This window comes from Vulpes lagopus, chromosome 3 (genome assembly GCF_018345385.1).
Source record: "Vulpes lagopus strain Blue_001 chromosome 3, ASM1834538v1, whole genome shotgun sequence".
Lineage (NCBI taxonomy): Eukaryota > Metazoa > Chordata > Mammalia > Carnivora > Canidae > Vulpes > Vulpes lagopus.
This window is the reverse complement of record NC_054826.1, coordinates 77585151-77600204: the sequence shown is the minus strand read 5'-3', so window position 1 is coordinate 77600204 and position 15054 is coordinate 77585151. Positions and strand designations below refer to the sequence as shown.

The window sequence follows — 15054 nt, the reverse complement described above, 5'->3', positions numbered from 1 at the left end:
TCATGCCTTGTGTCTTGGGCTTTGTTCCCACTGTGACAAGAGTGTCTGTATCTCACTCATATGTACATTCCCATCCTCCTTTGTGGTAACCTAGCACTGCGGATGCTTTCAGTAGAGTTGTTACAGACAAATCATTCAGACTATTCCAGATTTCCTCCTGGCACTTAAGTTTCCTTTCCTTCCCCTTGCCAGAATCCTTGTCCTTATCTCTGGAATATAAGGCTTGGATGCCAAAAGGCTTCAGAAACTAATTGAGTTAAGCTTTGTGTTTTTAACTTTCTTTTTCCACACTCTGTGTTCCAGAGCTAGATTTCTCTTGTCCTTTGATTTTTCTTGCCCTCTTTCTCTCTGAACAGCAACTCTGCAGTTATGCTTGAAGTTTAGCTTACACTCCATAAGATAAGGTGGTTTGTGAGATAAAGTAGTTTACTCTTTCCTAATTCTCACACTTCTTAAATCTATCTTTTTTTGATTATTTTACCTGTTATGCCTTGATTTTGCTTTATACTTTGTTTGCATTTTGTGTTCTTCTCTGAAATTATTCCTAGGTTTTTACAGAGTCCATATACTTGTTTTGAATGACATAAACATCATTGATAAAGTATGCAGGGATCTTAACAGAGAAAAGACATGTGCCCAATTTACCCCTTCCCTCTCTCATGCCTTATTTCCTTCTAAAGTTGAAAAACACAACAATTAAAAGAGCATACTGTTACTATATTTGAATGCTTTTATTGCTGATTATGTTGGAGATTTGGCATTCTATCAATAAAGGTTCTTTTTTTTATAATAAATTTATTTTTTATTGGTGTTCAATTTACCAACATACAGAATAACACCCAGTGCTCATCCTATCAAGTGCCCCCTCAGTGCCTGTCACCCATTCACCCCCCCCCCCCCGCCCTCCTCCCCTTCCACCACCCCTGGTTCGTTTCCCAGAGTTAGGAGTCTTTATGTTCTGTGTCCCTTTCTGATATTTCCCACACATTTCTTCTCCCTTCCCTTATATTCCCTTTTGCTATTATTTATATTCCCCAAATGAATGAGAACATACACTGTTTGTCCTTCTCCGATTGACTTACTTCACTCAGCATAATACCCTCCAGTTCCATCCACGTTGAAGCAAATGGTGGGTATTTGTCATTTCTAATGCCTGAGTAATATTTCACTGTATACATAAACCACATCTTCTTTATCCATTCATCTTTCAATGGACACCGAGGCTCCTTCCACAGTTTGGCTATTGTGGACATTGCTGCTATAAACATCAAGGTGCAGGTGTCCTGGCGTTTCATTGCATCTGTATCTTTGGGGTAAATCCCCAACAGTGCAATTGCTGGGTCGTAGGACAGGTCTCTTTTTAACTCTTTGAGGAACCTCCACACAGTTTTCCAGAGTGGCTGCACCAGTTCACATTCCCACCAACAGTGTAAGAGGGTTCCCTTTTCTCTGCATCCTCTCCAACATTTGTGGTTTCCTGCCTTGTTAATGTTCCCCATTCTCACTGGTGTGAGGTGGTATCTCATTGTGGTTTTGATTTGTATTTCCCTGATGGCCAGTGATGCAGAGCATTTTCTCATGTGCATGTTGGCCATGTCTATGTCTTCCTCTGTGAGATTTCTCTTCATGTCTTTTGCCCATTTCATGACTGGATTGTTTGTTTCTTTGGTGTTGAGTTTAATAAGTTCTATATAGATCTTGGAAACTAGTCCTTTATCTGATACGTCATTTGCAAATATCTTCTCCCATTCTGTAGGTTGTCTTTTAGTTTTGTTGACTGTATCCTTTGCTGTGCAAAAGTTTCTTATCTTGATGAAGTCCCAATAGTTCATTTTTGCTTTTGTTTCTTTTGCCTTTGTGGGTGTATCTTGCAAGAAGTTACTGTGGCTGAGTTCAAAAAGGGTGTTGCCTGTGTTCTCCTCTAGGATTTTGATGGAATCTTATCTCAAATTTAGATCTCTCATCCATTTTGAGTTTATCTTTGTGTATGGTGAAAGAGAGTGGTCCAGTTTCATTCTCCTGCATGTGGATGTCCAATTTTCCCAGCACCATTTATTGAAGAGACTGTCTTTCTTCCAATGGATAGTCTTTCCTCCTTTATTGAATATTAGTTGACCATAAAGTTCAGGGTCCACTTCTGGGTTCTCTATTCTGTTCCATTGATCTATGTGTCTGTTTTTGTGCCAGTACCACACTGTCTTGATGACCACAGCTTTGTAGTACAACCTGAAATCTGGCATTGTGATGCCCCCAGATATGGTTTTCTTTTTTAAAATTCCCCTGGCTATTCGGGGTCTTTTCTGATTCCACACAAATCTTAAAATAATTTGTTCTACCTCTCTGAAGAAAGTCCATGGTATTTTGATAGGGATTGCATTGAACGTGTAAATTGCCCTGGGTAACATTGACATTTTCACAATATTAATTCTGCCAATCCATGAGCATGGAATATTTTTCCATCTCTTTGTGTCTTCCTCAATTTCTTTCAGAAGTGTTCTATAGTTTTTAGGGTATAGATCCTTTACCTCTTTGGTTAGGTTTATTCCTAGGTATCTTATGCTTTTGGGTGCAATTGTAAATGGGATTGACTCCTTAATTTCTCTTTCTTCAGTCTCATTGTTAGTGTATAGAAATGCCACTGACTTCTGGGCATTGATTTTGTATCCTGCCACACTGCCGAATTGCTGTATGAGTTCTAGCAATCGTGGGGTGGAGTCTTTTGGGCTTTCTATGTAGAGTATCATGTCATCGGCGAAGAGGGAGAGTTTGACTTCTTCTTTTCAATTTGAATGCCTTTAATGTCTTTTTGTTGTCTGATTGCTGAGGCGAGGACTTCCAGAACTATGTTGAACAGCAGTGGTGAGAGTGGACATCCCTGTCTTGTTCCAGATCTTAGGGGAAAGGCTCCCAGTGCTTCCCCATTGAGAATGATATTTGCTGTGGGCTTTTCATAGATGGCTTTTAAGATGTTGAGGAATGTTCCCTCTATCCCTACACTCTGAAGAGTTTTGATCAGGAATGGATGCTGTATTTTGTCAAATGCTTTCTCTGCATCTAATGAGAGGATCATATGATTCTTGGTTTTTCTCTTGCTGATATGATGAATCACATTGATTGTTTTACGAGTGTTGAACCAGCCTTGTATCCCAGGGATAAATCCCACTTGGTCATGATGAATAATTTTCTTAATGTACTGTTGGATCGTATTGGCTAGTATCTTCTTGAGAATTTTTGCATCCATGTTCATCAGGGATATTGGTCTGTAATTCTCCTTTTTGGTGGGGTCTTTGTCTGGTTTTGGAATTAAGGTGATGCTGGCCTCATAGAACGAATTTGGAAGTACTCCATCTCTTTCTATCTTTCCAAACAGCTTTAGTAGAATAGGTATGGTTTCTTCTTTAAACGTTTGATAGAATTCCCCTGGGAAGCCATCTGGCCCTGGACTCTTGTGTCTTGGGAGGTTTTTGATGACTGCTTCAATTTCCTCCCTGGTTATTGGCCTGTTTAGGTTTTCTATTTCTTCCTGTTCCAGTTTTGGTAGTTTGTGGCTTTCCAGGAATGCGTCCATTTCTTCTAGATTGCCTAATTTATTGGCGTATAGCTGTTCATAATAAGTTTTTAAAATTGTTTGTATTTCCTTGGTGTTGGTAGTGATCTCTCCTTTCTCATTCATGATTTTATTAATTTGAGTCTTCTCTCTCTTCTTTTTAATAAGGCTGGCTAATGGTTTATCTATCTTATTAATTCTTTCAAAGAACCAACTCCTGGTTTTGTTGATCTGTTCCACAGTTCTTCTGGTCTCGATTTCGTTGAGTTCTGCTTGAATCTTTATTAACTCTTCTTCTGCTGGGTGTAGGATCTATTTGCTGTTTTTTCCCCAGCCCCTTTAGGTGTAAGGTGATCTTTTGTATTTGAGTTCTTTCCAGTTTTTGAATGGATGCTTGTATTGCGATGTATTTCCCCCTCAGGACTGCTTTTGCTGCATCCCAAAGATTTTGAACGGTTGTGTCTTCATTCTTCTTAGTTTCCATGAATCTTTTTAATTCTTCCTTAATTTCCTGGTTGACCCTTTCATCTTTTAGCAGGATGGTCCTTAACCTCCATGTGTTTGAGGTCCTTCCAAACTTCTTGTTGTGATTTAGTTCTAATTTCAAGGCATTATGGTCTGAGAATATGCAGGGGACAATCCCAATCTTTTGGTATCGGTTCAGACCCAATTTGTGACCCAGTATGTGGTCTATTCTGGAGAAAGTTCCATGTGCACTTGAGAAGAATGTGTATTCAGTTGAGTTTGGATGTAAAGTTCTGTAGATATCTGTGAAATCCATCTGGTCCAGTGTATCATTTAAAGCTCTCGTTTCTTTGGAGATGTTGTGCTTAGAAGACCTATCGAGTATAGAAAGAGCTAGATTGAAGTTACCAAGTATAAGTGTATTATTATCTAAGTATTTCTTCACTTTGGTTATTTATATATTTGGCAGCTCCCACATTTGGGGTATATATATTGAGTATTGTTAAGTCCTCTTGTTGGATAGATCCTTTAAGTATGATATAGTGTCCTTCTTCATCTCTCACTATAGTCTTTGGGGTAAATTTTAGTTTATCTGATATGAGGATGGCTACTTTCTTTTGAGGACCATTTGTGAATGGTAAATGGTTCTCCAACCTTTTATTTTCAGGCTGTAGGTGTCCTTCTGTCTAAAATGAGTCTCTTGTAGACAGCAAATAGATGGGTCCTGCTTTTTTATCCAGTCTGAAACTCTGTGCCTTTTGATAGGGTCATTAAGCCCGTTCACGTTTAGAGTTACTATTGAAAGGTATGAGTTTAGTGTCATCGTGATATCTATTCAGTCTTTGTTTTTGTGGATTGTTCCACTGAACTTCTTCTTAAAGGGGAATTTTAAGAGTCCCCCTTAAAATTTCTTGCAGAGCTGGTTTGGAGGTCACATATTCTTTCAGTTCCTGCCTGTCTTGGAAGCTCTTTATCTCTCCTTCCATTTTGAATGAGAGCCTTGCTGGATAAAGTATTCTTGGTTGCATGTTCTTCTCATTTAGGACCCTGAATATATCCTGCCAGCCCTTTCTGGCCTGCCAGGTCTCTGTGGAGAGGTCTGCTGTTACCCTAATACTCCTCCCCATAAAAGTCAGGGATTTCTTGTCTCTTGCTGCTTTAAGGATCTTCTCTTTATGTTTGGAATTTGCAAGCTTCACTATTAAATGTCGAGGTGTTGAACGGTTTTTATTGATTTCAGGGGGGGGGGATCTCTCTTTTTTCCTGGATCTTAATGCCTGTTTCCCTTCCCAGATTAGGAAAGTTTTCAGCTAGGATTTGTTCAAATACATATTCTGGCCCTCTGGCCCTTTCGGTGCCCTCGGGAACCCCAATTAAACGTAGGTTTTTCTTCCTCAGGCTGTCGTTTATTTCCCTTAATCTATCTTCATGGTCTTTTAATTGTTTGTCTCTTTTTTCCTCAGTTTCCCTCATTGCCATCAACTTGTCTTCTATATCACTCACTCGTTCTTCCACCTCGTTAACCCTCGTCGTTAGGACTTCTAGTTTGGATTGCATCTCTCAATTGATTTTTAATTTCTGCCTGATTGGATCTAAATTCTGCAGTCATGAAGTCTCTTGAGTCCTTTATGCTTTCTTCCAGAGCCACCAGTAGCTGTATAATAGTGCTTCTGAATTGGCTTTCTGACATTGAATTGTAATCCAGATTTTGTAACTCTGTGGGAGAGAGGACTGTTTCTGATTCTTTCTTTTGAGGTGAGGTTTTCCTTCTAGTCATTTTGCTCAGTGCAGAGTGGCCCGATACAAGTTGTATTGGGAAAAGGAGAAAAAGAGAGGAGAGAAAGAAGGAAAGAAAAGAGAAAAAGAAAAAAGGAAGAAAAAAAGAAAAAAAAAAAGAAGAAGAAAAAGAGAAAAAGAAAGGAAAAAAAGGGTGGGGGAAGCAAACAAAAATCAAAAAGCAAAAAAAAAAAACAAAAACAAAAACAAAAAACCACAGGGGAGTATCTTCTGATTCTGTATACTTTAAGTCCCTTGACTTCCCCTGGAACTGGTCCGTCTAGCTGGTCCTCTGGGGGAGGGGCCTGTTGTGTTGATTTTCAGGTGTTAGCACTTTGGGGAGCTGCTCTGCCCCCTGCCTGGTGCAGGGCTCAGTGGGGGTTGTTCACCCCGTGAGGCCCCAGGAGGATCAACCCCAGGGGCGGGGCCAGCTCTGGAGCCCTGGATTCAGCCCCCCGCAGTAACTCCGGGGCTCTCCGTCTGCAGGGCCTGGAGGCTCCGGGGCGGGGCCGCTGATCTGCTCAGCTCGGGGCAGGAGCGTCCTTGCTGTCCTGGGCCCTCCCGGCCTCTGCCTGTCCGGGGGAGGCCGGATCCTGGGCTGTGTCCCGGCGCCCTGTGCTCCGGGGCCTGTGCTGTTTGATTCGCGCTCCCGGCGGTGCAGCCCCCTCCGCGGAGCCGCCGCCCGAGCCCCTCCGAGCTGCTCCGGGTCCCACCGAGCGCTGCAGCCCTTAGGGAGCTCGGCGCACTCTCCCGGGGCGCAGGTGCCTGTTAGTGTCCCCGGGAGCCCGAGGGCATCCCCGCCCTCCTGGGTCCTGCTCTAACTCCCTGCGGGCCCTCTTCCCCCGGGAAGGTTGGTGCAGCTCCTGCTCCTCCGGGACGGGGCTCTCCTGCCCTGGGGACACTCGCCCCGGCCTCAGCCCGGCTCCTCGCGGGGCCCCTCCCCCTTGGAGGCCTTTTGTTTCTTTATTTCTTTTTCCCCGTCTTCCTACCTTGATAGAAGCGCGAACTCTTCTCACTGTAGCATTCCAGCTGGTCTCTCTTTAAATCTCAGGCCGAATTCGTAGATTTTCAGGATGATTTGAAGGTTATCTAGGTAATTTGGTGGGGACAGGTGATTTGGGGACCCTGCTCTTCCGCCCTCTTGCCCCTCCTCCTCAATAAAGATTCTTGTGTATCTTCTAGTTAGCTGTGCATTTTCTCAGGCTAATAGCTCTTTTCTACCTAGTGGATAAAGGGTCCATTGGCTCCATCTTAGTATGTGAACACACCCTTTTATTCACCAAAAACCTGCCTGAAAGTGCTTATCATAGTGGTGAGGACACCTCATCTCCAATCATTGCCAAATAGTTGAACTGAGAAAGGTCTTAAAGAACTTGTCATACTTTTATCTTTTTATTTGTTCATGTCATTTATGCCAGTGTCATGTCAAGAACACACTTCCTTTGTTGAGTATTATGTTTTATTCTGCCAAGTGGAGTTTTGATAGGAAGTTATCCTGGGGGCATCATGGTGCGTAAAGTGGTCATAGATACCAATGGAAACATCTTTTTCTCATGAAAACTAGGTTTTTTATTTTAAAACTCATTTGCTTTGCATTTCTCTCTTCTCACTCCCCCTCTAATTAACTAGGAAGGAGATATTCTTCTGTTTTAAAATAAGATAAATAAGGATTATTTTATGCCTTATGCTAAAGCAACATAGTTGGTTTGGGGAGTATCTGCAACAGGGAGATTTGTGCTTTGTTTTGTTTTGTTTTGTTTTTAGGTCTGTGTTTTTTGAATCCTACCTGTAATATCTGATGTGTTTAGCTGCTCACCAACATTTTGCTGGGATTCTTCTACCTACTCTTCCAATATTCCCTTTACCTTTTTATTCTAACTCAGTTTATTAGGATTCTTGTCATCAAAGAGCATTCCTTGAAATAATCTGGAGTCTGTATTCCTGGGTACAAAATCAGCTTAAAGTGTATTGACTTCCTATCATTCTGTTCCATTTCCTTTGAAATAATTTCCAGTCAAATTCAGTGAATCAGTTCAGGTTTTCTTTATCTCTTGGCTGGTATATATGTTCACCTAAAAATGTGATATTGGTGTGTTATTTGTCCTGTACATAACATTTTTGCTTAAAAAGGAAAGTGTATCTCTCAAGAGATCAGAAGGAAACTTTTGTTTCACAGAAAAATATGGGCCGTGGCCACAAGACCCATGAGTCAGATTCACTTTTGTTGATCAGCAGTGACTTGCCAGCTTAAAGGAATGGTGATCAAAGTAGCACATGGATTGAGTGGTATCTAATTTTGAACCGTGACTGGCTCAGATAGGGTTTTAAGGAGACTCCTATCTCTATATGGGGGTTTTCACTGCATTTTTTCGATGCCTACAAGCACATTATTCAGGAAATGCCAGTGGAGGGGAATATTGAATTTTATCTAGTTTTTTGTTTGTTTGTTTGTTTTCGAATTTCATCTATATTGATGCAGAGTTGCAAATTCCTGGAGTATGCAAAATGAGGAAAGCAAGCCCAAGCTGCTGTTTCTGAAGCAAGTTGTGGATCATGGCAAATCACTATTTCACACGTTTGTGTTTACTGCCTACAGTTTGAGGTTCTAAATGAGGAAACATTTAGGTTGTGATGTCTTAGGTGAGCTTCTTATAATGAAATACCAGAAACTTGGAAAATAAAGTTGTTTATGAGGTTAGTTTTTTATTTAAGAATGTTGTAGTACTGCTTCACACCAAAGATATTTAGTTTATTTGAAAGTATAATAATGTTCTGACCAAACTCCCTCATTGAAGAAACTCTACTCCAAAGATTCAGTGACTTTTCCAAGGTCACAGATCTTGTTTATGATTTACTTATGATTCAGAATTTATCATAATTGTGGAATCTACGTTTTTTCCCCATGACGTGAAAGGAATCTACTACAGAGTCAGCCATTAAAACTTTTAATACATTTTGTGTGGTATCTGCTGCCTTTTCATAGCATTTCCCTGTGTGATCCAAGCCCCAGTGAGATGTCCAGGGCTTTTTCTGAGTCTTGGTTTATATTTCCTATTTGATAAAATCCTTACCTTTCAATCACAGTCTCCCTTATTAAAAAACAAAATTGCCAATAAGTACTTTGAAGCTACTTGGCTAGCTGTGGATATATTCCCAGTGGTTGTAGGGAATTTCAGAGAAGTTAGAGATATCTCTCTGACTGTCAACCCTGACTACTTCTAACAGTATTAGATAGACCCAGCTGCAGCCCCAGCCAATGTCCTTCTTCTTAGACAGTTTTGAAGGCTAAAACTTTTAAGGAAGAATTTGAAATAAAAGAAAGCTCCAAGCCAAAAGAAAGTAAATTCTGTCCACTGCCCTCTTCTTATGGATTTGAGGCCATTTTGACAGTTTGATATAAATTCATAAAGTGTATCAAAGCCATCTTGATTTCAGGCCATGATATGGACATTTTCCCCATAAATAAAAGTGCAATTTTAATATGATGCCTTTTATTTTGAGTGTTGTGGGTAGAAGCAGTCAGGTTAGTTAAATAAGCGATTTTCTGTTGTTTTTTCTCTCCAAGAGAACATGCTGAGAATGAAAGCATTGCTTTGAATTTTTGGTGTTGAATCTTTTCGCAACAGCATTCAGTCATGGAGACAGGAAAGGAGCTATAAACAGATCATTGGTGAAATAGTGATGGCTTAAATTCATCGTATGTCAATAACACATTACTTTCTGTAGCATAATAAATACAGTGAAATGGCTGACATATGTCTTTTGTATAGATTTTGCTCTGGTATAGGAGTGAAATGGAAAGGAGGTTTAAGTTTGGGGAGAAAAGGAAAAGGCAATAAAAATTTTTACTCATGTTTCCAGGAATGGGAATATTTCCAAGGATGGGAAACCAGAGGGTACAAGCAGAGTACCAAGAGATAATCTTTTAAAACCATAGCTAAACTTCACTTAAGCTCACATAAACATCCCAACTCTTTTAAATATATATCTTTACTGAAAATATGTTTTTTAGCATGTGTTCTTATAAAAACAAGTGTTGCCTTATCAACTCTGTATTAATTTCCATATGGAAATCATAAAAACCTTTTTTGCTCAAAGGTTTAGCTCTTTTGCAGTATACACATATAAAATGCCCATTTCTTACCTGTATCCATATCGCTTCATATAACTTATTAAAGGTTGGATCACTTTCTGGTCTTCCTTTCTTCCATAGGATTACACTACAGAGATGTGAACAGATTGATGGGGCATGAGTCTAAAAACCAAAAGTCTGGATGGACATCTGAGAGTTCTTTGTATTTTTTTTTTTTTTAATGATAGGCACACAGTGAGAGAGAGAGAGGCAGAGACACAGGCAGAGGGAGAAGCAGGCTCCATGCACCGGGAGCCGGACATGGGATTCGATCCTGGGTCTCCAGGATCGCGCCCTGGGCCAAAGGCAGGCGCCAAACCGCTGCGCCACCCAGGGATCCCAGTTCTTTGTATTTTTAAAGTGGTACTGAGATAAAAATATTTAAGGTCAAAACTGTTCTGGGAAGTATAGGACATATAATCAGTCACCTTAGATATGAAGTTTAGGCTCTTCCCATGGATTTCCATCTCCTCCCTCTGTATAGCCATTTCCAAAAATAAGGGCACCTTCTGTTCATTCACCTACCGCTTAATGAGTATCTACTACTTGTTTGGCACCATCCAAGTTAAAAAACTGATTAAGATAATCCTTGTATTTAGAGAGCTTGAAGGTTGATTATAAAGCAGTGGTATTATTTTTAAAGCAAATATCTCAGAACTTTCATGCCCAAATCAATTATTTTGAGGCAGTGGGAGATAGTACACTTATTGCCTATTACTCTGCCATCTTCCAGGAATCTTCATAGCTGTCCATTTTCTTCTATGTTCATTAATAAAGCTAGTACTTTGGCTTTTTTCATCATCTAGTATTTCCAGAAAGGGTCTGAATAAAACCCCAGTCCCTTGCAGGACACATTTAAGCTGTGACATGGAGCATTAATTGAATGTAGAGAACTGGATTTCAGGATTGGAATTAAGCATATTAAGTTCAGCCTGGATGGAATAAGAATTCACATCGCATAGATATCTTTCAAGCAGGGCAATAGAGGAAATGAAGAATATACTAGTATTGGCCACATTAACAATCTAAACCAGAATTTTATCATGATTATTTTTCTCTATACTTATGAGACTTGATTATGTAAAGAATCATTTTCCAAACAAGTGCTGATTTGGGTCCTGGAGTTATATGTTGGTGATTGTGTTGTGTATCTCTACGTCCATTGATAATTTATACTTTTGGGTCACTAGATGGTGCTCTTTCACTTTGAAATAAATATATTTTCCATTGAGGCTTTTGCTTTTTATTTTATTCTGTTGATACAGAGATGGTGGAAAATCAAATTCTTTCATAAATTGGATCTGATGCTTTCTTGTCCCTTTACAGATGCATAGGAATTTTAATGTGATTATCCAACCTATGCAAGTAACAGGTTTTCAGATTAGCATACCACTCAATACTTAACTGTTAATTTATTTTGTATGAAAATATATTTTTCCCTGTAGAACCATTTTATGTTATATGTACTTGACTGATACATAAAACACTACAATTCTATTTTTTATGTGGTTTCACTTGCTGTGTCCTATACTTGATCGAAGAATGACTTGGGAAACAAACAAAATGCCAATTACTGGATCCTGGAGACCCAGGAATATATATTCTAGCAAGTGCTACAGTTGAGTACAATCAGGTATGTTTTGAGAAGTGCTAGGTTCTAATCCCCTAGGAGTAAGCATTTTCAGTGGAGATTAATGCTCAAGCCAGCCTACAGTAATTGAAACCAAAGTTGAAGACAGCTGGGATCAAAATTATGAATGTAGACAGATCTTAATGTAAATATTGCCTCGAGGAGTTATACTGGATGTAATAATTATTGAAGAAAATACTGTGTTTACATAAGTGCATTAAGGTTGGTGAGAATCTTAAAGAGAAAAAGTGGTTCCTGTTAGAATGCAATAAGGAGCAAGCAGTGGTAACATGATGCCATACTGACTTGAAGTTGTTTGACATCTGTTTTGCCCTACTTTTAGGCCCCTTACTCTGTGATACCTGACACTTAAACATTTTAGAAGGTTTAAAGCAATCTTAAGATCTTTCATCTTCACAGTGTCCCTGTGACTTGACAAACATAAGAGGAAGGATTAAAGAACAGGGTAAGGAGAAGAGTCTAAGACCAAGGGCAGTTCCCAGGAGACCGTCTGGGGACAGAATGGGGGGGGGCGGATTGGAGGTGACAGCACTGACTCAAATTAAGCACAGCTGCTGGGATGTCTCCCTAGGTGGCTAGAGGCATTCCTGAGCTCTGAAGGCTGCTGGTGCTCTGTTGTTGACTCTGATTGTTCTACCTTGATCTTAAGAGCCAGGAGCTTTAGGACAGTGTCCTCCCTCCTCTCTCCCTTCCTCTGTCTCTTCAATTGCCTATTTTTACCTTATGAGTATAATATGCTCATCATGGCATGGGTTTTCAAATGGACTGTTGGATGGGGATAGGTAAGTGACAATATCAGGGAAATGTGTGTAGTTTGACAAAATTCCCACCAGGTGATTCTCTTTTCTTATCCTAGAGAGTTGATGGTTTGGAAGGACTGAGTTGGACCTGCTTGTTAATTGTGAAAAGTGTTCAGACCTGACCCCATTGCTGATCTCAAGTGTAGTTCAGGATAAGAAGGACTCCGCAGAAAAGATGGTGTGTTGTAGGCAGGCAGTAAGGTTGATATCACCAGTGATGGTGATGACAATGCTCTCTGTTTTTTGTTTTTTGTTTTTTCTCTCTGTTTTTCCACTTTATCACTTAAGCTAGTGTTATGGAACATCTGGCTTCCCCCAAATGGTCTTGGTCTCTCAGGCTGACCTGTGGGGTAATAGAACACTCTGTTGTTGGGGAGACTTGGAAACCTGACAAAAGAAAGAACTGAAACGACATCCTTACCCCAAATTTGGCTGTAAAGATTCCAGCCTAGCGAACTGCTTCAGCTCCTTTAAGCTTTTACTCAGACCTCGTTTTCCCAATGAGGCCTAATGCCCTGACCCCCATCCCACAGCTGGTACTCCTCCTTCTATCTGTTCTCCTTTTCATAAGTTGTGTTCTAATACACTAGGTAATTTATCTGATTCATTTTTGTTTCCCTGTACAAAATTGTAAGCTCCATGTGGATAAGGGTCTTTTTCTTCACTGATATATCATCCAACCCCTAGAATAGTGACTGGTACATAGTAGAAGTTCAGAAAATACTTGCTAAATGAATTAATGTTTTCCTTTATCACATTCCGTGGCAGTAATCATTAATACATGTAGCATATATTAGCCATTTAACAATAATTCTGGATAAATATTAAATATTCCTGAATGAAGATAATATTTTACTCTGTTAACCTTGATGTATAAAGATACCTTCTGAGTTAGGTTATCACATGTTTTTAAAAGTGTGGATCCAGAGTTGGAAGACATTGTATTATAATGAATGAGCCTCTGAGTGGTTTTCTAGGGCAAGTTATTACACTGCTCTATGCCTTAATTTCCTTTGGAAACAACCTTGCAAAGCTGTGGAGTAGATTAAATGAGTTAATGCATTGAAAGCTGTAGATCAGGACTTGGAATGTAGCAAGAATGTAGTAAGTAATAAAATGAATTTATAGATTCTTCACTTGTTTAAAAAATAATTACATTTGATAAACTTATTTTGCAGTTAAATGGTTTAGCTAGCTTTCAGAAGAAAAAAGCTATTCAGAAAAATGTACAACTTGGGGATTTCCATGTTCCTGTTATAATTACAATGTTAGCATACCTAGAATGAATCAAATACTGAATTTCTTATGGAATCTCTTTTCTTATATTGTAATATCAATTTTAAAACAAAGAGTTTGGGGGTTTCATATGAGCCCTTTGTTTTTATTTTCTTCTAGATCCCCATATTAAGGTTTCTGGAAAGAAAGAAGATGTTAAGGAGGCCAAGGAAATGATCATGTCTGTCTTAGACACAAAAGTAAGTGAATGTTAAGGACATTCAGATGTCAGAACCTTGTCTCTGCAAGGGCTACTTCATGCTGTTATGAAAAGAACCATTTGGAGAAGAAAAACCACAAGAAAGTAATGGTGGGTTTTAAAATAAGTATGTGTGATTCTACAATGGATGTAAAGTTCTGTTTAAAATTTAAATGAGCTCTCAAGCTGGGTAATTGAGTAATATTATATATACATACTCGTGTGTGTGTGTGTGTGTGTGTGTGTACACACACACACACATATGTATGTATGTATGCCATCTTCAGAAATAGACATTGACCCTGAGTAGTATAGGGCAATTAATGAAGTTAGGAAGAATTAGTATATTTGCCTTTATGATGCCAGAATGATCTTCTGTATAGTTGTGTGTGATGGCATGAAACTTGATACTTTATCTTCTAAGTTCTTTCTCTCTCTGCAGGTTTAGGTTAGAGAGATAATAGGGAAATTTAGATGTGTAAAGATATATACTCATTTGTGAGAATTTATTCTATTAAACATTTCTAAATCACTATATGACAGGCACTTTGCTAAGCATCTTACAAATATTTGTCAAATTCTCATAACCAACTCAGCACAGAGATATTAGGGAATTTGCCCAAAATCCAATAATAAATGGAGAGGTGGGATTTAAATCCAGGCTGTCTGGTTCTTAACCACTGTATTTTGCCACCTGGTATTTCACTGAAATGGTTTCTGATCTCTTCCTGTTTTTCTCTTGTTTTTTTTTTTTTTCTAAGAATTATTCACCTTACAATTATTAAATATTTTAGAATCTTTTCCCAAAAAAAGAATATATTTTTCCTGGTTTTAAATGTTCAACTAAAGAACTAAGTTTAAAAGTCAAAGTATTTGATGGATATGTTTAAATTTTAAGAAATAAGACTATGTAAAAACCATCAATATCATTAACGTCTTGTTGTATTTTGACTTTTTAATTTCACCTTCTGAGGACTGAAGAATTTTTTTATAAATGAGGAAAGATTTCATATCTTTATAATTTTACAGTACTGAATTTCCCAAAATTAAATACACAGATTCTAATAGGACCACAATTATTCATTGTCTTAGAATTTTACATTTGCTTTAATATAACTAATCGTATGCTTTGTATTGATTTATGTAAGCCATGTTACTGCTGGAGCTCTGTGTTTTGTTAGCCCTTCTTCATTCTTCCTGCCACTGAAA

General features: G+C 39.0%; 1 protein-coding gene across 6 annotated transcripts in view; it reads left to right on the top strand.

Moving 5' to 3' along the window:
- BICC1 (BicC family RNA binding protein 1) overlaps positions 1-15054 on the top strand; it is a 270715-nt gene that overhangs the window by 219107 nt on the left and 36554 nt on the right. For 5 of the 6 annotated variants that reach the window (XM_041747647.1, XM_041747644.1, XM_041747643.1 and 2 more), the window contains one exon: positions 13767-13846. In XM_041747647.1, the coding sequence (XP_041603581.1) occupies positions 13767-13846 (80 nt within the window). Of the gene's footprint in view, positions 1-13766; positions 13957-15054 lie in introns of those variants that run through there. The other variant, XM_041747648.1, reaches the window with a different exon arrangement.